Consider the following 22,748-nt stretch of genomic DNA (forward strand, 5'->3'; position numbering starts at 1 on the left):
CGTTGTTCAGCACAGGCGTGAGAGTCGCGTGGCAAGGTAAAGGCTGGCCTGCAATAGTCTACACAGGTTACCTTTTTGATATTCTTCTTCTTGTTGTGAAATAACTATCCAGACCTGAACTGTTAGCATTATTTTATCCCAAAAAGCACAACCAAAAGCTATTCTGCCCTACACTGACATAGTACTAGTGCCCTGTAACAAGAAGGTCCTAGAATCCAAACCCATTTTGGAGTTTTTCTGCATGTAGTTTATTTGGTCTCCACCTGTATGGGCAAGTTTTCTCCCAGCTTTCTCCCACAGCCCAAAAACATGTCTGTTATGTCACATGGTTATTAAATTTCACTTTGGTACGACTGTGTCCTGGAAGTTTTTTCAGGGTGTACTTCACCTCTCATATAATGACCTTTAACAGATATTGAAAATGGATGATTGGATGGATGTTTCTTCCATTCAAACAGCTTGAATGAGAGAAACTGTTCTGTGTTTAGTTGCTGTCAAAAACAATAAAACATTGGCATCAAGCATCCAAATTCTTCTTCCTTTTTCTTCCGCTGCTGCGAATGCTTCAGACAGCTAAGCCTTTTAGGCTTGGGATAACCTTTTGACTTGTGTGGTGATCCAATTATGAATGCTGCAGTGTTAAATATGCACTAATGCAATCCTGGAGTGTTATTGTAAATGTACTTAAATCATTGTGTGATAGTGTGACAGCTGTATTTGTCCAAAAATTGGGAATGTGCTGGACCTAAGCAGAAATTTGAAGCGTGTTTTGACTCGTTGTGCTCCCTTAGGAAGAAATTGTCCAAATGTAAAACATAAATCTTGCCATGCAGTACTTCAGTGGAAAAAATGCCCTGTTGTTTTTTCCTTCTCTGCTTGTGGTTTGACTGAGGGTCTTTATGTGTTGCTTGTGTGGGCCCATCATGGTGCTTACAGTCAACACTGCAGTCACAAAAGTGCGTCCACTTTTCCACAGAGGTACTGGGCACATCCAACAGTTTCCTGTAAATAACCGGTCCACTACAAACCACAGCTCAGCTCTTGTTTTTCTGTCCAAGAAAATTTTATAGCAATACTGTAATAAGCTAATTATAAAAGGTTCTGCTTGTTCTGGCAATGTCCATCTCTTTATGCAGTGTAGTTAATTCTAGAAACTAATTTATATCAGTCAGTTAGGATTTGTTATATCAGATATTAATTAATCACAAAAGATACACCAATAATTCAGCTCCAGATTAAGATCAGTTGATTTCCATCCAGTATCCAGCAGATTGCAAACTGGAAACTTTAATATTTTACCTTGCTGTGAATGAACCAATGTTAAGCGCTACAAGGTCACACTAACAACAACATACACAGCTATTGAGGAAAGAGACTCAAAGTTAATCACTTTCAGTATCTGTGAACTTTTTTAAAATTGAGCTAGAAGAAGCACAGAGATATAAGAAGCTCTTAAATTGTATTTTCTACATTTCAAAGCAAAGTTGTCGTGTTACTACTTAGTAAAATCCTGTTTTACAGTCTCTGCTCTCACACAGTGACGTCACCTGCTGTTCTTGTTTAATATTTTAGTTCTTAAAAAGAAAACAAAATTGTAAATTGACTACATTCATATTGGTGCATTTCTAATTATATACAATGTGTTTATGTCTGTGTATTTTTGAGGATGTCTTTGTTACTGTATTTAAATTCAGGAGAACGCATTATAACATACAAAGACTGGATATTCTCCATCCTCTAAGCTGCACAATCTACACTACGACATCGTCTGTCGATGCCCTATTGTCATCAGGTTTTCATTTTAAAATATGACTTCAACTTGTTTTCTCCCTTTGGCAAAGGCTTCCTGAATCTTCAAAAGCTCTGTCTCTCTGTTCGGGGGGCCTCACTGAAGCCGCCGAGTGAAGAAAATACACAGTTGCTGTTTTCAGAGGAAGTCCAGAAAGCAGTTTAAATAAGAAACCCACACTCTGCTTGTCACTTTCAACTCCTGCTGGAGAGACTGATGGAAACTCGTCACAATGATTGACGCGCCGCATGAAGCTTGAGGTCGGAGACAGTTAGCAGCAGCACATTTGAGTGCTGGTGGAATCTGCATGAGCACCTGGAAGCAATTGTGTTTACCTCCTAGGAATATTTATGCGATGGTGAATTATTCTGAGCGTGTTCCGAGTGTTTATTTCTGTACTGATGTCCTGGCTGCATTGGCAGAACAACTGCACGGCCAACTCCTGCTATAGAGGGTCTTTTAAAACACGGCTGCAGAATTAGTGTGGGAATTTTACTCTTGTTGACAGCGCGAAGGCAAATTTAGGCCAACCGTTTCCCTCGTTATGGTAAAGTCAGCCCTTCTACGCCTAAAAGCGCCTCTTTTTATATATGCTGCTCCATGTCCAAACACTGTTAGAGCCCCATAAAACCCCTCCATAATATTTTCATATCTGTCATCTCACTCTCTGCTGTTAGAAAGTAGCTAAAGGGAGAGGAAACTGCTTTTGTTTGTGGTATTCATTCCCATCATAACACATAATCCCCAATTTCCCATGGGTGTCTTTGTTGTGATGACATGTGGCACCAAGAAAAACAGGCAGTCTGCATGAAACCCAGTGCTCTGGTGGGTTTGTTTTGTCTAAGTGGACAGGACTCAAGGAGAGCGTTTTGGTATTTTTTGGATATATGCTTGTTTTCTCTGCGCAGATGTACAGAGGTTTGTACATTTTAAAGGAATCTGAGAAGCTTTATCTCATGACACAAGCTGTGGTCTTTTTCAGCAAAAACCATTCGAGACATCCGTCACTTTCAGGAGAGCTAGACAAAGTCTGTACAAAATTTGCTTTGAATAAACAGTCACAACTCATTAATTAGTCGGGTTGAAGTAAAATCCAGACAGACATGCAGACAGGGTGAATGCAGTAAAAAAAAAAAACAACATATTTTTAAAGATCTCTGCAGGTTTTATTTTTACTGATTTGAAAATAATCGAGTGGTTTCTAATAAAAGCCTAGTCAAGGATTTTATCCTCCCCCTAGGATAAATGATAACTTAACATACCCCTTGTCTCCTTGTAAAATATCTTTCCAATCACTTGAGTTAACTGACCAACTTTAACCTTCCAATAAACAACAAATGTTTTTTCAGCCTTTTCTAAGATTTTTTAATACACATAAATTACTCTTCTACTCACAGCACAAGTGTGTTAAAGAAGACCAGCTGTGATTTTACTAAGATTTAAAAGGGGTTTATTTGTGGGCTAAAAACTTTGGTTATAACCATTGTGGCTGCATACATGGAAAGTTCCTACTTCTTCAGAAGTGTGTATCTTCCAGTAAAGCCTAATCTGATGAGAGTTTTATTTTTTGTTTTTGCTACTGGACACAACATTTTGCTTAGCCTGAAATTCACTCTAACTCCACAAAACAAAAGTTGTTGGACCAAGTAGCGTTTCCCTGTTGCTGCTGTCTTCTTCCCTTTTCCTGTTTGCTTCTGTGATCTAAACATCCCCAGAAAAGTTTCTGGTTTGTAAAAGTTTCTCCAACTTTCCGTCTTGAGTACACAAAGCTATAAAGATGAAGATGGATTAATGTGTGCTTCACCTCATGTAAGCTTCCTTTTATTGACTGCAAACATACCTGAGAGCCTCACAGACTTTAGATGTGCGGCATATATTAGTGACAGTGAAATATTTTGAAAACCAATCAAAATGTAGGACATCATCAAAGCTGAGGAGAGGGAAACAAACAGTTTTGTTCAAAAAAATCTGGATAAGGGGAAGAGCAGCCATTCCAGACTGAATGTACATAGAAAACCTACTGACTGATTATAGTTGTCTTTTTATTTTGTTTATTTATTTTTTCAAACGACCATGCAACACCCAATCCAATAGTGCTAGGGGTGGTCCCCACTTCCTCCGTGAAGTAAGTGTCTTTATCAAAGACTAGCATCAAGAAAATTGATCAAATTTAACCACATTTTGCACCCAAGAAAAAGGCACTCATCCAGCTTGAATTATGAGTTTATTACTGTTTTATAATTGTTACTGTGTCTCCAATTCAACAATAAAAAAAAAGTAGCACCTAAAAGCACAGAGGTTCCTTCAGGCATTTGTATGTCTAATGCATGTCTTGTAGACATTTAATCTACTCTTTATTTTGGTTTTAAGCAGATACTCACTAAATATTCACTGGAGCAACTTTAGGCCAATTTCAGCCTCTTTGTACATTTTTTTAAACATTTTAATTTATTCAGCCCAAAAATGCTTATTTGGGAGATAAAGCCACATAGTTAGTATTCTTTCTAAGTCAGATGTCAATTTTGTTGTCTTGATCATTTTTGTTTTACTTTTAAAATAAGTGCAGTGAACAGCCTTTCTCTCCACATTGATTGTAAAATACTAAACTATTTATAGCAGTCAAGTAAATCATTCTTTACGTGCAAAATGTTTTCCTGGAGCGACAAATTCAGGAACATTTTTTAAAGTCAGTGTGGCTCAGTTGAACCACCAGCTCCCCCTTTATGATATTTGCTTGATGAACATGAAAACTACCTTAAGGATTCAGAAAAGTGTTTGCATGTGTATCTGCAGCTGAAGCGGTTGTGTACCATATGTTGACGGGGGGAAGGAGGAGGGTGTCCGATGGATGGAGTGATGGCGGGGGGGAAAGGTGAAACTCCAGCAAGTGGTGTTTACCAGGAAAGAGAGTACCAGAGGACAACTGTCGGCTGCTTTAAATCTGAGACAGAAGGAAGGCATCTGAGACCGAGATGTTCCTTAGAGCAAAAACAGGAGCGAGAGACGGAAGTGGAGAATCAGGCGTGAAGACGTGACTCGGACACAGAGATCCTCTGCAGACTGACACCAGCTCCTAATCCGTCGCTCATGCAGAGATGTAGTGAAGCACTACAACTATCTGCATGACATGATTGTTTAATTTTACTACTACAATCCATGCCTTGTTTATTTATTAATAAACAATTGCGTGTTTAGCAGTCACGCCTCCCTGCGCAGAAATGCAAGCAGGTTTTGCGAGGGTCAAAGGTGATCTTTGTTGAACTACACCAGTAGATTTATGGGCTTCAGCCAATCTGGAGACTGGAGGTCACATGCTGATTTTATTTCACGCCCTAACCAACGCACACACAAAGAAATTAATGACACAAATACGAGATGATGCCATGCATGTGTGTCTTCGTTTGGAAGGGTCAGATATAGCAGGCAACAAGACTCATCTGTGAGCTCTCCAGCTGGCTTTGGGGACGATGCACAGCCAACACATTTAAGACAGAGGACAAGAGACGTTGATCAGCAGAGATGTAAGCTGCGGACCGCAGATTGCAAAGGGCAAAGTTGGGCCATGTTGTCCCGTGTCATTAATACCCCATCAGGATAAATGCAGGATTTGAAAACAGTCAGACTTGGATGGATGAGAGCAGAGAAAAATAAAGAGAAAAGGTTTTTCTCCAGGTGATCCTGTTGCCCTCATTTACCTCATATACATTCATTATCTCTCTCACTTCCGCTGTCATGACCTAAAGAGTGCTTATTCAAGCCTAATCAAGTGAGTTTACATTAATTTAGAGCTCAACTATTTAGTTTATTCACTAACTAAATGGAGTGGACACTCCATTGCCACTCCAGGGCAATGGAGTGTCCACTACTCCATTGCCCTGATTTGCCTGTTTGTTTTCCATGGCTGACACAGGGCTTATTTAGGAGATAAACTTCTTTATCAATCTCTAAAAGGGGGGAAATAGTATTGCTGTGAAAGCTATTGCATAAGAAGAAAAAAGATTTAGGCCTTACAGTTTGACCTTTCCTTCTTTTGCAATCATTTCTAAAAAGCAGAGCTGTGGTGTGTGAGCTGGAGCAGACCTTATCATAAAAGAGGAAAGTTTACAGATAAAAGTGAAGCCAAATTTGCAACAGACATTTTTCTTCCTTATAACGATCTTGCTTTTTATGAAAATATAAGAGAAAAGAAAGAAAAGTAGTAGTTAAAGTAAGAAAAAGCACTTTGGCATTTTGGGTACCTCCTGGGAAGTCCTCATACGGCCATTTGAGCTTATTAACTGCAGCTAGTTCAAATTTCTGAACAGTCGAACAATAAAACCTTTGTCCAGATTATATGTCAAGAACAAGCTGCAAGAACAGACTGGTGTCATTTTGTCTGGAAGAAGAAATTTATCTTTTCTTGCAAATGATGTCCTGGTTTTAGTCATTGAATGATGTTAAAGTTTGCATCTAAACTTAGCGCTAAACTAAAAGTCTCTTTCACTTTTTTTCTAACAAGCCTGGCCCGAAATTACAATCTCTGTATTCAAAATACTCAATCAAATCTGGTGCATTTTTTTTTACACTAATGTTTAATGTGTGATAGTAATAATATTTATTGAACATAAATATTTTCAGAAAATATATGGACTACTCAGTTGGATTCTCTTTTTACAGATTCTTTAAAGCACGGTTTGTAATTTGTGGATTTTTTTTTTTTCTGTTCATAAACAGAAGTGTTTTCATACTTTTCTCCATAAATATTGCTAAAACTTTCGTCTTGTCTATACTCTTATGTATTGTCATTTCATGAGCTTGTTACAATTCTATTATACTTGTTACACTTCTATTAACACATTATATGGATTCGCTGATATTGAGAAATATCTGTTCTGCTACTTGGAGATAAATTCATTATTCCTTCTCATAAATTTAGATATTAGAAGTGATCCTGAATCAAACTTTGCATACCACTGTAATTGGAACTATAACATATCCTGCCAGCAGTCTTGTTCTTCATCCCACTAAGCAGAATAAACTTGACACATTTGATCTCTTACTGCACCTGGATATTCGACCATAATGGATGCTTTCAGAAACTCCCGCAGGAGGAAATCTATTTGGATTCACCATGTTTGGTTTAGTTTAATGTCTTATTGGCTTTGCATGAGAAAGGTGCTTGCACACAAAGTTTCCTTTGTTGGAAGACCCACATAATTTTACTTTAAACCTGCAGCAACTGATTTATGAGGCTGGAACGGTTCCGGAAATAAAAACATAAAATATTTTTGAAAAGAGCCACCGCTTAGAGTGGACGACGTGGGCTGTAAATCACATTCAAAGTGACCACAAAGTGAATTTATTGTAGTGACGTATAAGTTTATCCGCAACACCGGTTGATCTGGGATTTTGATGAAGTCCAAGAACCTGTCTGATGGTTAGAGAACGGTTTACGCCCACAAGTACTTCAGAAAGAGGCTGAAACATGATTCACATCTTGGAGCTTTTCTTCCAAAACACCTCAAATTGATTTTAAATGTTCAGTAAGCATTTGTGTTAATCCAAATACCCGAATTAGAGCTTTTGTTATTAAACAACCAAACAGACATGTCATGCACTTGAATTTTTATTCTCCCTTTTATCCTCTCATGGAGAGGGAGTTTGGATTTAAGGCCAGCTGCTGCTCAGGTGGCTTGCCAGGAACCTGGAAGAGCAGGAGAGCAAAAGTCTGCTTCACATTAGGTTGGAAGAATAAATCCTATTACATCAAATATTAATCATATGTGTGAGGAAATGAAATTTACTCGACCGATTCTTACACAAACATAGATGAGCACTTAAATGATTTCGCCATCATTTTTGCTTTCAGTTTCTTATGTCGTTGTTTCTTTTGCTGAATTGTTTTAATTTAATGACAATGAAGGGCTTTCAAGAATGAACTTCCTATACAAGTGATACTTACGTTACTTCAATCATGATTAGGTTGGACTTTGACTAGGACATTCCAAATGCTTCTTTGTACTGGATTTGCATTGCACCAGTGATACAAGTCGTTGCCCTTCTGCATAAGACACATACACTTGATAACCAGAGTGGTGACGGGACATTCTCCATCAGGATTTTCTGGTATAGATCAGAATTTATGGTTCCATCAATAATAGGAACCGCACAAACTATCCAAAAAAGTTCTTCCTTTGTTTCATCACTCTAAGAAGCATTTTCCCAAATCCTTTGGGATCATCAAGATATTGTCTGAGTTCTAGCTTTTGCCTGTGAACTCTGCCAAGATGCAATTGTGACCTTACCTGGGACTTGTAGTGTTTTAGATTTCTTAGTTTTCCTGTATGAGTTGCTGATGAGCTCTTGGGGTAATGTTGGTGTGTTGATCACGAGTCTGAAAAGCTTCACAATTTTTCTTTGTTTCCTCCATTTGTGGTTAATGGTTGTTCCTTGTACTTCTTTGTTGTCCCAAACCCTTAGAAACAACAGACTCATAGTTGAATTTGTTTATCATCTGTTGTTGAATTACTTTAGATCAAGACATGATGTTGCATTTTAAGATCTTTCTGCCTACTTCATGTTGTCAGACCGGTTCTCTTTAAGGGATTTCTTGATTCTAAGGGACAGAAACTGAACCAAGAGATTAGGCTAATGTGGCCAAGTCACAATTTAACAAACAGTGGATTATTTTTCACATAACTTTGCCCATAATGAATGAAATGATTTGAAAATTACATTTTGTATCTATTTGGTTAATTTTAAGAGCTCTATATCTTGTCATGTAATTTAGTAAAGTTGATGTGTTATAAGATAGTCCCTTAAATGACTGAATGTGAACTGAAACGTCAGACTCATCCCAGTTCTTCGCCGACTGAGTGAAAGGCTCGACAGCCATCCCAGCCATGCGCCCGCTCCAGGAACCCGAGCAGCCAATTTTACCAAACAAGGAGGCCAACAATCAGATAAAGTGACACATGACCCGCTCCTCTAGAGTTCACATTGGGACAAGCCTGCACCTGCTACAGGGGCAGCATAAAAAAAAACCACACAAGTAGATTTAATACAGCACGCTGTCTTAGCTCATTGATGAAAATGTTTATTTTTAAAACTGGTAACGTCACAGCGTTCAAAATCTCAACAATGTTGGCATCAATGTTTCAAAATACTCTAATATGACAGGTTAAAATTGTCTTAGAAATACTCCTGGTACCCAGAGTTGGATCTAAGCAGACGATCATCCTTAAAAGAAGCAGATTTCAGACTATTTTTTTGATATTCATGACTTTTTTTTATTATTATATTCCTTTATTTAACCAGGTAGACCCCGTTGAGATCTAGATCTCATTTTCAAGAGGGACCTGGGCAAAAAAAATTGCAATACATAGCAACCTGGTTACAAGATAAAAACAAATAAAAGACTTAATGGTCGGTCTTAGAGAAAGCAGAATTGTAGTCTGCAACTTGTTTTGTAAACCAGAAGAATTTCGTAATTTTATCAACTGACTTTTCTAATTTGTCACTTAAGGGGTTGTTTCTAAGCTGTTTCTGCGAACAATTATAATAAGAAATATGTCACAGAAATGACATTTTTACTGTTGCATAAGGTAAATTTGTTCCCGTCTTTGTGATTGCAATCATATTACCAAAACTGAAGCACAGTAAAGTAGGGCCAGATCCACATGAGTTTACTTTTGGCTCATACCTTGTGGGAGTTCTTTTCTTTCTCTTAATATATGAAATAAAATGTTAAAAATCACATTTTATTCTAATTTCAACAAACACTATTGAAAAATTTGAAAGCTAACGAACAGTGACATTCAACAATGACATGCTCTTTCAACACTCCTCATCCAAAGTTTTAACATGTCCTTTTTTAAGACATTGGAAGTTTTAAAGGACATGTTTGGAAATGAGTCTTTTTAACACATTACCTCTCCCTCCTCCCCCACTTGAATCTGACATAACTCAAGCCTCTTAAAATGTACCCTGAAGATGAAGAGATTGGCTGACACCTCTGATTTCCATGGCTATCAGAGCAAGTTGGATGATTTGCAGTTTTTCCCTGTACCAACCCTTGCAGAGTTGATGAAAGAAAGAAACACACAGTGCCCTGATGCTTGTATCAAAGATTCCGGTCCTTTCTGAGGAAGTCTAAAAGCTGTGATTATTTGCTCCAAATAACCACAGCTTTTCTCTTTCCCTTGGAACTTTCCCCACCTGGATTTTCCATACTGGTATTTTATCTTTTATTGAGGTAAAGGTATATGTGAGAGTCAGTCTATATAGTTTTATAGCTACTTTTTAGTCATTAGTCAGACTTTTGGTATCACATACCCCTGGTTTTACTGGTTTCAGGAAAGTTCTGTTAAACTTGTGAAAGTCTTTATATCCCTTGAACATTTTGCTGTTTTCCCACATTGCAGCAGCACTGTTTACGGTGCTGTTTTGGGATTTTATGTGATAGGTCAACACAAAATGGCAGACAATTAGTAAGAGAAAGGAATATTAGGAAATTCTTTTGATTACTTTTTCAAAATTGGAACGAATTATGTGCCCTTGTTATCAACTCAGTATGTAAATAAAATCCAGTAGGACTAATTGCCTTCATAAGTGACATTGTGAGGAGATAGTCAATTCACTGAAATATGTCAATTTCCCTTTGGGATTGATAAAGTTCATTCATTCGTTCGATCATTCATTCATTCACTATTAATTTAGGCTTTGTGAATGTCTCAGAGTTGCTTGAGAATAGAATCTGTGGGCTATTTAGCAAAGATAAATTGTGAACAAGTTTCAGCTTATAGATTTGCATAGTTCGTAGAGACAAATTCAAAAGGGTTGCTGCTGTAACTGCAACAAAAGTTGCTTCTACAAAGGATTGACTTATGTGAATATACCTGCACTCTAAATTTTTCTCATTTTATATTTTAGTTTTTGCAAAGGCACTGTAATGTACCCAGAAATGTAAAGTTCACAAGTCTCAGAGAGGCATACACAAAAAGTGGTATGTGAAGTGAGTGAGCTAAAAATTGCCTTTGAGGAGTTCAGGACAGTGAAGAGCTCAGACATATTGGTTCTGGTTATTTTTGTGTATCGGACTGGATTTCTTTGGATCGGTGTTAAAAAAAAATTTAATTTTCCCAGCACAAGGAACAACAGTTACATGTATAATATGTAGAGCTTATGTGTATAATTCTTCACACTGTTTAATGTTTGGTCAGTGTAACAAGTCCTTTTTTGTGCCATTTGCAAGGTACGTTTTTATGTAATCGCCTTTAGATCAGATTTGTTTAGATGGCTGAGGAGATAAATTACAAAGAGGTGCCTTGTACTGAAGGTAAGACAAGTTTGCTGACATAGCGCCATCTATAAGCTAGGCAATTCAAAGAGCTTTACAGGAAATCAAAGGGAAAGCAGGAAGAAAATACGAAAGCGTGGGCATAAAAGAATATTGACATACAAGAGAAATAAATGTTACTAACAGGGAACAGAGCGTTTCATTGTTCTTTTTATCACCAGCCGCTTCATAAAAATCCGATAAAGCAGTTACTACCTTTTAGCCTTCTCAGTTTTCCTATTTCCACTCATCTGTAACGTTCTCAACCAGCCACAAGCATGTAATCTACCCCGGGATCAGCCAATATTGTGCAGCACCACTCAGAAAGTGGTTAGTCGCTGCAGGACTTCATGCTGTCTCCTCGGTTTCCGATGCCGCTGTAATTTGCCTGTCTGTTTCAAGTGCCAGAAAAAGATGCGAGAAAAACCAGGCCTGGCCCAAGGTGAGAGCTAAAAAAACCCAGGGGTGAGATACCTGCAAATAGGTTCAAAGTAGCAGTAGTAAAAAATTTATATTGGATTCAGCTTGGCCGAAGCAGCATAGAGAAGCAAGAATGGATTTTAGTTTAAATAAGACTCAGGAGAAAAGTGTGGGACCCTTTCCAGGGCAGTTTATCTGGGTTAAAGATTCCTTTTGAATATTCGCACCATGTTTTCCCAAGCATGGTCCACACATTGTCTTATTTAACAGCCACACACATACACACACATATATATATAATGCAGTTTAAAGTCATGGTGATTACTGTGCTTCTCTCTGTGTGCCTTTATAGTTGAAGGCCCTCTCCATCCCCAAGTCTCCGCGTTTCGCTCTAACATGTTCCAGAACATCAAACTAAAACCACATTTTATGAATGAATAAAGCACAAAGAGATAAAAGAGTATTTCTTACCCCCTTTCAGACCACCATTCACCCAACGTAGTCTGGTCCTGAATGAAACAAAAACGCCGGAATACCCCTGTCAAATTACCACTCTTCTACATGAAGTTTATCACATTAAAAGGCCCCAAATTGATGCATGAAACTCTGAATGTTAAAGGTGCTTTGTCTTAATGTTTGGGTGGAGGCCGCTGTAGGTCATGCGTGTGTGGGTTTCACACATCTCTACATCTTGGGAGGTCAACAAATGGCCTCCAATCTGATCTGATCCACAAACATAACCTTCATTCTTCACTTTATACGCCACCAATGGTTACCGACCCCCACTGAAGGCAACAGCCTCCATTCATCACAGGGAGCCATTGGTTCCCACGTCTAAAAGCGGTGATTAGCTCAAAGTTTCCTGAGGAGATCTCGAACTAAGAGCTACTGAAAACACACATGTTGAACCTCCCTCTGAGCCCAAACCTAGACTGTAGATTAGTGTGTAAAGAAACCATGATTTTTCTTGTCCATGTGAGTCTGTTTGCTCAAAGCTCTCTTGGGTACCAAAATCCAAGCATTTGTGGTTGCAGATCCTGCAAGTGAGAAAATAACAAAGAACAACACAGTTTGGTTTGGTTTGTTTATTTGTTGAGATCGGAACACAAATACATTAATTTTGTAAGGGACGAGATAAATTTAGCCATAACTCCATACCAATAACATCTCCTTATTTTTTTCATCAGACATCTTTTATCATTACTGTAGATTTGGCTACAGAAATGAAGGGATAAACTCCACATATGACTTATCAAACTTAGCCTACTCTAGTCAGATCTTGGTAAATCTGGTGACTGGAAATGGTTAATATTTAAATACACTTCCACATTTTCATGGGCGTAGATTACAGAGTTCTTCCAGCGGATACAAGATGGACTTATTTCTGCTTCAATAGACCCGAAGTGCCACTGTACAATCTGAACACATGTTTCCCTCATATGCTCCAGCTTCCAAAATCCCCACTGCACAAATACATCAAAATGCAGTTATTCATTTTGGCATAAGTTCATAATATGATTTGGAAGGTAAAGTGGACTTAACAGCCACTCATCGCTCTATATTAAAAAGTCTCTTCAGTTTTCAGACAGGGTTGCACAGACTCTTTCAGTCTCCAGGTGCTTGTCCAGATCTTTGACTTAAACACCTGGAAATTAATCACACAGTTCACATTCATAAAGTGATGTTGGAGAAAATAAAGCAGACATTCTCCTGAGAAGTCTTGAACTTGGTCTTATAAGCCCCCGCTTACACAGAGTCGGTTTTCAGTGACACTGTAATATTTTTGTTGGGATCTAGCCACTTGTTCTTCAATGATTGTAGTCTCTCAGACTCACGCACGGACAGATTACAACAAAAACAATAACAAATGGTGTTTTACTCAACCTGGTAAGTTTAACACAATTTCTGATACGGAATATGTATGTGTTAGATCAGCACTTAGTTCATCTGAGACGGGTTGCTAGGAGTCAAAATCACATGCGTGTTTAGACGACATGCTAAAATCACAGCGCCATTTAGTGGTCAGGCATGACTTGACCACTAAATTGCGATCTCTTCTAAGCGTGAAACTTTTATCTACATCCAAAAATATCAGCAGACTCTGGACAACGGTCTTCTGTAAACGTAGAATAAAAATATTTCCTTTTTTCTTTTTAAGCCTTTAGCTTACAGCTGTGACACAGCTTTGCTTAGCCGTTGGTAGATTTGTGCAATAAAACTAAAAGAGTGAGTTAATTATGAACTGAAGAAAAATCATCGACAAAATATAACCGTCAATGAACAGGAAGTTGTGTGCTGCTAAACATATGCAGCTTTGTTCTATTTTTGGCTAGAAAATCTCTGACAAAGTTTGATTTTCTCTTCATAATTTATAAATTAATTTGATTCTGTTTGTATTTATTTTTGAACTATTCCCATCAATGTAGAGCGCCAAAGCCAAAGGAAACATCTTATTTGAATAACAGAGATGTCACAGACTTTGTCTTTGTTTTCACACAGCAATTATAATTTTGTCAAACAGAAAGTCCCAGAGAAAAAGAAAAAAGTTTAATTTACAGTCTTCATCAAACAAAATGAAAGGTTTTTCTATTATAATTAATTTTGATTACTCTTCTATTAAATGTGTTCCAAACATGTTAAATTATAGAATAATGCTCAAAAATCAAAAGCTAATTTGAGCCAGAAGGTGAAAATTTCAGAGCAGTTCTCTGATTTCTGTAAAACATCCATGACTTGATTAATTTACTTGTCACAAAAGGAAATTATGCATAAATAACCTTGGAAAGATCCAAGTAAAATCTAAACTTAAACAGATAAACAACACCAGTGAAAGGATGGTAATTAATTTAATATAACAAATTACTTCAACAGTAATTAACCTGTAGATCTTCTTGGTAAACATTTCAGTGTTGACAGAGGTTTCCCTGCTGCTAAACAACATTTTGACTGTGTAAAACTAAGACTTTTTCTGACTGCAGGGAGAATGTAATGTTGACTTTGCAGCACTGAAAAGCTTTTTTATCCAACATCTTGGCCACCCATTTCAATTACTGCAGGCAATCCTGGGCAGGGCAATATGGCCAGTATGCAAATGCATAAATATACAGTGACAGAAATTAAGAAAATTAGGTAACATAGCAATAAATGTAGTCATTCTACTTGTAGTAAGATATCATTTTATTTCAGTGTGTTGCAGACAAATATTTCCAGCTGTTCTTTTTTGTTTTTGAACATGGCATATCAAAATAAAAAAACACTACTGGTTTCTACCTAAAAACCTTTGTCATCTACAGTATAGTCTCTCCAGCTACTTTTGTGTTTATTGGTCTTTTCCCGGTGGGATCACCTTGGAAAACCTCCAAAGAGATGTACCCAAGAGGCATCCAAATAAGATGCCTGCACCTAGCGATATGGAGCCTGTAGGGTTGTCACATGTGTTCAGTGTAGAATGTGGAGGGGCACATCAGGACAGTTTTCACAGGAAAAAATAAAATATAAAGAGAAAAGCAGGAGTTGGGAGTGATTTCTTACTATTGAGGAATCATACTACTCAGCCTCCCTGGAAAGGCTTGTTCTAGAGTGTTGGAAAAGCGGCTCTGACTGATTGCTGAACCTTGGACTCAAGAGGATCAGTGTGACTTTCATCCCGGTCGTTAAACTGGACTAGATAGATGGGGTCGTGGGAGTTTTGTTGTCAAGTCGTCATATGTTTTGTCCTTCATGGTATTTTATTGGGGGTGCTGCTGTAATTCAGGGTACCTGAGTTTAGATACCACATCAGACAAAAAGCCAAGCTTATTCCAAATGTCAATTGATCTGGTTTGTGGTTTGTCACCGATATCAAGGTGAAGCTCTCGATAGGCGCATGTCTGGTTTGGGAACTTATTTTCTAATATTTTTAGATGTAACCCTGATCCAACACAGCTGAATCAAATAAATAGCTCCTTACCAGGCTTATGCCAGATTTAGTGGCTTGCTGAAGATGAAATTCAGTCATTTGATTCAGTTGTATTGAGATCCCTACACTGTGAGATAAGTTTGTAAAGCTTGAGTCAAATGTGGAGTCTTTCATTTCAAAGGTTTTTTGAGGACAAAGCTGTAGGTGGCTTTAGTTTTGTACCGTCTGTTTCTGCAGTTAAGAGAAAAAAAGCGTCTTTTTTTTGTCTTTAGATAAAGCCTTACTGGGATTAAGCTGCATGAGCTCCTGTTATATTTTTTTTCAATGTTCAAGCTTTAGATGATTTAATCAACATATATTAGCTTTATTTACAGGATGTTACAAAATGCTGAAGCTGCAGACTTTAGTTACATTTTAAAGAATATTTATTATTTCTTCTTCAGTGATCTGTTTTCCTGTCCTGTGTGTAACTGTGGAGCTGAAGAAAAATAGAAAAGGGTTATGAAAACACGTTTCACAACAGACCAATAAAAACATTTTAATAAAGGGTTTAATACAAAGCATGATTATTTACCTGCTTAAAGGTCGTTATTTTTAGAAGATACATTATATCTAACAAACAAGCCTCATTGGAATGCCTATTGTAATTTATTGAATATGGCTGTACTTTACCAGACTGAACAATGTGTTTAACATCATTGGATACCTGCTCAGTGTTTCTGTAGCAGACTGTCAGACAAACTACCTGCAAGATGTCAGAACAGAGAACTCACAGCCTTCTCCCTGTGCTCTCAATGAGTTTCTATCCAAAAGTTGACTTCCTGAGATTTTTATAGTCAGCACCAGCAAATCTCATATGAAAAAGTTTAAGGCATTGCCACCCAGCTTCAACTGACAAACTACATGCTCATACCAATCAAAAAAGTGTAAAAAATAATTCAAATTCTTTGGTGCTCAGCCATTGTACATCTTCAAAGTGCCACCCTGTTGTCCTGCAACTCTTACAGGTGTTAGTGTCTTATTCTCAGTCAGATTATCTTTGCAGGAGAACGATGTTTCCTGTGTGTCCATGACCACATTTCAGCAGGGTGATGGAGAGCATTATTCACAGTAGAAAGACCTCAAAACTTTAGTATCTTATACTAGATTATTAATGAATCCTAGACATTCAATAATGGGGAAATATCTGTAGAACAATATTTCAAAACTGAAATCAAGAATGTGAGGAATGTGTGTTAAAGCGTCTTCAAAAAGTCACAATCACTGACACTGACGCAGTTTCAACTTTACAGTGATGACCAAGGTACTTATTTGATCTGTGAGTTCAGTATCCTCGTCTCTTTATCTGATTCTACCCACAATAAGGCTGAACAGAAACCATCCGAGCGACTGAACCTCGTCTGACCCGGTGGGAGATGCAGGGCAGCTGGAGAACCAATCATCGCCACGTGAACCACATCCGCTGTCTCTTTCTCGTTCTGTCGCTGTTTACTTCCACAGCATGTGTCCCCCATCTTACTCGGCCAGAAAAGGCTGAGCTGGTGAACGACGACAGATCCAGGAGACGGCCAGGCAGAAGTTGTTTTGTTTGAGGAAAAGAGGCTTAGCAGCTGTCAGCGACGAGACAAACAGACGGAGGGGGAATCCTCACGCTAATACAGTCTTACATCAGTTACCAGCAACACAAATCTTTATGAGCGAATAAATTATTTCTTGGACAAATACAGGAAACAAGTCTCTTAGCGATTTTAAACAAAAGTTTGCATGTTTAGAATAGATAATCTGGACTCAAGAGGGGCATTTTTCTCTGTCAGAATCTGCAGATATGGAGAACAGTGCAGCTTTGATGAAGGGAAACTCAAGTTTTAGTTTCTGTAATTAAAGAGGAATGAACAAAAATCCGCTCCTGGGAATTGGAAGAAATCCAAAGAAATAACAGGAATAGAGAATGCGTTGTAGAGACCCATCGCCTCCGGCTAGCAACAAGCCAGCCTTCATGATTTTTCCCATTCCTCTTGCCATTCTCCTCTTCCTCCACTTAAATTAGATTTTTTTCTGTCACAGGAGGATTCAGGAACATGTAAGAGTGGGGGGGTGGACATATATGTGTGTGTCTTTTAGAAGGAGCTGGGGGTTGATGGACAGATGGATGTAAGTCCTGCGGTTGGGCATTCAAAGTATCACATTCTTCTAGTTTCAGCTGACTCCTTATTGCCCCCAGTTGTTGCACTAAATAAAGTGGGGCCTAGAAAAAGGAAAGGTCGGGGTGTTGCTTCCTGAACTCCCGACACTTTGTTCCCTGGAAACTCTTCATTTGCCAGAAACGTCACAGTAGCTAAATCAACTGCTAGCGCACAAGGAGCATGAAGCGGTTTTGAGACCAAAGATTGATGTAGGACAGTCTAGTTTTAGCAGATTATTTTTATTGAAGTGGTATCTAGAAATTGTGTTGTTCAGTTTGGATCTGTTTACACAAAACATTTATTTTTTCCTCTGGTTTTCTTGGATTTTCTCACACGCATACAAAGCCAAAGAGGGTGGGTCTGCCTGCGGGCCCCCCTTTGTCAGACCTTGAACTGCGTGATTTTGTACCCCTTATATGTAAGGAGGAGCTATATGTGGAGTCTGAGATACAGTGCCTCAGGCCAACTAATAAACACACGTACACACATGCACATCTACGGTACAGTTCAGATGGAGTTCATTGTGTGCTCTATGTTGCCATCCTGTTCCCAAGGAGCCGTTCGTGTGCTTACCAGAGAGCGCTTGAGAAAGTTACATTCCAGATGCAGTTTTCCATCGTAACTTTCTCATTTTTAAGGTTTGAGTTTTCGTCACCAGTTCTGTTTTGTTATTAAAAACCATAAAACAACATTTAAAAGCCACACTTAAAATATTGCTTTCTAACTTTCCTGACATTAATTAGATATATAAGGAGTAAGTACGCTATAAAAGATAGTTGTTAGTATTTTAAGAACAATGATAGACTGTACAGAGTTGGAATTTTTAACTTTCTTCAGGATCTAATATTACCTAGTGTGGTCGGTGTGTACCCTGAAATATCTCGTTCTGTCTCTGCCTAAATGAACCGCTAACTTGTCTTGAAATATTACCGAATATTGTTTCCTTTGAACAACTTCTTGTATCTCTAACTATGCTGCTGTACTGATACTAAAAGTAGATAATTTTGATTAGTTTAGGTATTGCTTAGATGTGATGGTTCACTGATTAGGGAAAAAAATCACGTTTTTGATTTGTCAAATGGCCAATCTTGGATCAAGGGCGATCAGGCTCAAAATTACCCAGTTCCGGTCACCAGCTGATTTCTTGGTTTATCTCTAATTGTTTTTTGCCACATGTGACAGTAGTGATACGCTGGGGTTGACCTTCTGGTCCCGAACAAGTGACTGTTGTTAATGGCAGTATTATAAGTTTGGTCCCTGTGGTTTCAAACAATACCACATTTTTATTAAAAAAGGGTCTTGATCTATACATTTATTTTTAATTTGGACCAGTCTCCAAACTCTTGCTCCTTTCTTAAAAGGAGAAAGAAGAGAGAGTGTTCTTAGTTTTACATGACAGAGGTTTTTGTAGGTTTGTGTTGTCTACAGCGTATTTTGACTGTGGGGTGCCTCACGGTTCTGTACTAGGAACCCTTTTTTTCTCTCCATATCTGCTATTCTTTGGTTCCGTTTGGAGGGAACTTAGTGTTTCATTTATTTACAGTGACACTGGCATCCTACTTGAAGCTTCTCGTTAATAGTTCAATATGTAAAATATTTTTATTGATAAAAACTAAACTGAAAACTTTACACTCAGAAAACATTCAAATATAAACTACACTTTGGTAAACCTTTGCTCCAAAATAGATGTCTTTGCAGTCACATTGCAATATAAGTCTGTGCGATATGTGCGGCCTGGATGCAGTACTCAGTAGGATATTATGTTTCAGATGTCTTGCATTCACACCCTGCATGTCTGTCGTATATTTGGCCAGATGAATGAGCTCAAACTGGCCTCAGTGCACATGCCTGATGTGTATTTTGAGTGATTGAAATAATAAACCTCACACACAGTAGTGGACATATTGTATAGAGTCATAGGAAAGTTTGTTAATCTTAGTATTTTGAATGCACTTTTGAGCAATGCCATCAGTTACTGTGCATATCGTCTTGACGTTGTGCAGCTGCAGTTCTACTTGTTAAAACATAAAATTGTATTCTGCTCTGAAACTGCAGAGCTGTTTTAAAGTTCCTTCTTTAATTTGGACTCCATCTGATCACCTCTAGTGCAAACTGTAAAATACTTAAACTTGAACTGAGACTATTTTATGCTGGGAAGAGATTTATTAAAATCCATAACTTAAACATTTATTCAATTTGAGCACATAAAAAGATCATTACCCTGCTGTTTCTGGCATTAGGACCACCTTAAACGGGGTCCTGCTTGAAAACTGCTGTACCTAGAGAAGTGAAATCTTGAATGAATGATTATGCTGATTAAAAAGTAGTTTGTTATATGTTCAACTTTTGCTTGTCAAAGCAAAAAGCAGTGATTCTGAAAAATGTCTTCCTAATGTCTCCTTCTATTAGATCCTCACATCTGCTTAAAATCAGGCAAAGTTTTACTATTGAGTTGTAAACTCTATACATACTTAAAATAATCAGGAGCTAGGAAGAGAGAGAAAGCAGAAATAAGGACTTTTCCTTGCTTCTTATAGTTATAAATCCTTCTCTGGCTCACGCATTGCCCAATTAAAGACAAATGAACAGCAAAACTAACAGCAAGGACGATAAGTCTGTATTTCAGCATTTAATGTTCTGCTCTGGAACAGGAATCTGAACTATGTCTGCAATTACTGTATTCCAGCTAGACTGTTTTTCCCATTAATCCCTCGAACTGATCCAGTTCTCCATCAGTTTGTCATCACCCACCTTCGTTCGGCCTCAAATCTGCCACTCAGGACCAATCACACGCCCACATTTCAGTCAATCTGACGCCTGCTCCTTCAGAAGTTGCCAAAAAACTTGTTGGCATGCGGTCTGCCGCTGTCAAAGTCTCAAAAAATACGGTGGAGCGAGGGTGGTGCCTGCTGATCCACATATTGTAACACCCATACCTGCACTTTAAATGCCAAGCACATAGAAGGATAATGAACAAATATACACCTTATTCAAAATCCTGCATCTTTAAACATATTTCCCTTTTTTTATTATGCTTTTGAAATGGGTTTTTAAGTCACTGCGTTTTATTCCTCTTTATTGTTACTTCACATCTCCTCCCAACTAAAACCCAGAGATGTCTTGTACAACAAAAAATCAAAATGTATTTTTGTGGAAGTAAGCCAAATTATTAATTGTGGATGTCATTAACATAAACATCAACTGTGTGAGTTAATAAGATTGAATCTGCTAACGAAGGACTGAATCTGTTTCCAACGAGTTAATGTCGTGTTACACACGTCTATCCACTTATTGCCACTTTTTTAATCGCCAAAAAAGTTTTCTTGAAACTTAAACATTCAAACATACTTGATCATTTTAACAAAGACCCTAATTTGGAAAGTATGGATTTTGAAATGGATTCAGCCTGAGCCAATCATCATCTTGAGTTTACTTTAGCTGTTCCTCTACCACTTCCGTAATCCTTTGGCTCCAAAACCATTTATAGGATGTTGATGTTGCGTAAAGGAAGGAAAGAAGGATTAAAGTGGGAGACGTGGAGGAGAATAAGCGAGCTCTTTGATATAGCTGGCAGAGTCAGGAAATGATTAGGCTGCTACAATAACGCCAATAATGACAATAGAGAAAACATGTCTGCAGCCACAAGCACTTAGTGTCAGGAACTCTGTATGGTTCCTATTTCATTATGAATGCAGGGGAATATGGAAGTTTTTAAATGTTTCAGAGTCGTTTCAGTCCATAGAGAAGCAAACTGAACATTTATTACTCTAACTTCTTGGGCTCATTGTTGACATTAGTGCTTTATATTAAAGACTGCTTTAAAGGACCCTTAATAATTCCAATGCTATACAGTAGAAGTAAATGTGACTTCATGCAGCTAGCATTACATTACATTTTTTTTAAATCCAGATTTAAGAATTTATCTTCCAATGTTGATTCAAGCTGATTATGCTTCCAGATCAAGATTAATAAATTTCCTGAGCTTTTGCACCCTCCTGTGTAAGCACAGGGGTCAATGTTAATGTAGCCACATGCTATCTGTGCGTGAGCTTGTCTAGACGTGCTATTTGTCAAATAAATGTTTAAAAATATTGGCAATTTATTAATTGAATATTCTCTTTTTTTCCCTAAATGACAGTGTTGCTTTTTAATTTATTTGTAAAGTGTTTTGAATCCAACTATAACTTACAATTGTTACAAAAATACACTAAGATGCTTTTAAAGCAACTCATCAATATTATCTTCAGCTTTCAGGAACCGACTGTGTTTCAATCTTTGAAAGCAGATTTCTTAAAGTATCTTGACACACAGATTTGCTCAGCTAATTCTGTTCTGCCAGACAGGGTAATGCTGTTAGCTTCACTGCTGTGCCTCATTGTCCTCATGTTTGCTTTGCTAATTAGAAAAAACACAATGTTCAGTCTATTCCTCACCTGTTTGCTCTGTTTTCTGCATGTTTTTAGTTGCTCATCTCCTCACTGGTCACTTGGAATTGGCCTCAGTTCTCACAAAACTGTCTCTTAGTGAAAAAAAACATCTCTGTAAAGTAACAGCATATAAATTGATGCACATCAGCATCTGTACAGCAGTGATTCATGTTCCTGCTTCAGCATGGGATCTTGCAGCAGATGGACGTTGGCTCGGGGGCAAATAATTTATTTCCTCGTCCCTTAGCAGCACTCCTGCTATATATCACTGCGTTCCTCCTCTATCAGCTGCAGAAATCTTTTTACCAGGAAGGCAGACTTTCGAGTTGCAGCCACGATAGTGTTAGACGGGAGCGATGGGGGCTCGGAGTCAGTGTGTGAAACTTGTGAAATAAAACCTACTGTATGTTGTAAATTCAGCACTTTTTTTTAAAGGCCTTTTCATTATTTTGGGAATAAAAAGTCATAAAATCCCCAATTTGCTTTCTCCTTGTCTCTGACATGCTGATTTAGGAGACTTGTTCCTCTCTGTGTCTCTGCAGGGCCTCCAGGAAAACGCGGACGCATCGGAAGAAGAGGGGAACCCGGTAAGCAAAATCCATCACCCATTTCATTTCGTTCTCTTCCTCTCCTCTCTTTCACCACTCACTTCTTCTTTTCCCAGTAAACTTCTTTCCTTTTTCCGGGTGAGCAGACAGGCTCTAGCTGAGGGCTG

The 22,748-nt window shown here is 38.1% G+C and overlaps 1 protein-coding gene across 9 annotated transcripts in view; it reads left to right on the forward strand.

The window, feature by feature from the left end:
• The window catches only part of LOC116714459 (collagen alpha-1(XXIII) chain-like), a 146,834-nt gene that overhangs the window by 82,197 nt on the left and 41,889 nt on the right, over positions 1–22,748 (forward strand). For all 9 annotated transcript variants that reach the window (XM_032555050.1, XM_032555055.1, XM_032555056.1 and 6 more), the window contains exon 3: positions 22,576–22,620. In XM_032555050.1, coding sequence (XP_032410941.1) covers positions 22,576–22,620 — 45 coding nt within the window. The remainder of the gene's footprint in view (positions 1–22,575; positions 22,621–22,748) is intronic.

Source organism: Xiphophorus hellerii, chromosome 23, assembly GCF_003331165.1.
Source record: "Xiphophorus hellerii strain 12219 chromosome 23, Xiphophorus_hellerii-4.1, whole genome shotgun sequence".
Taxonomy (NCBI): domain Eukaryota; kingdom Metazoa; phylum Chordata; class Actinopteri; order Cyprinodontiformes; family Poeciliidae; genus Xiphophorus; species Xiphophorus hellerii.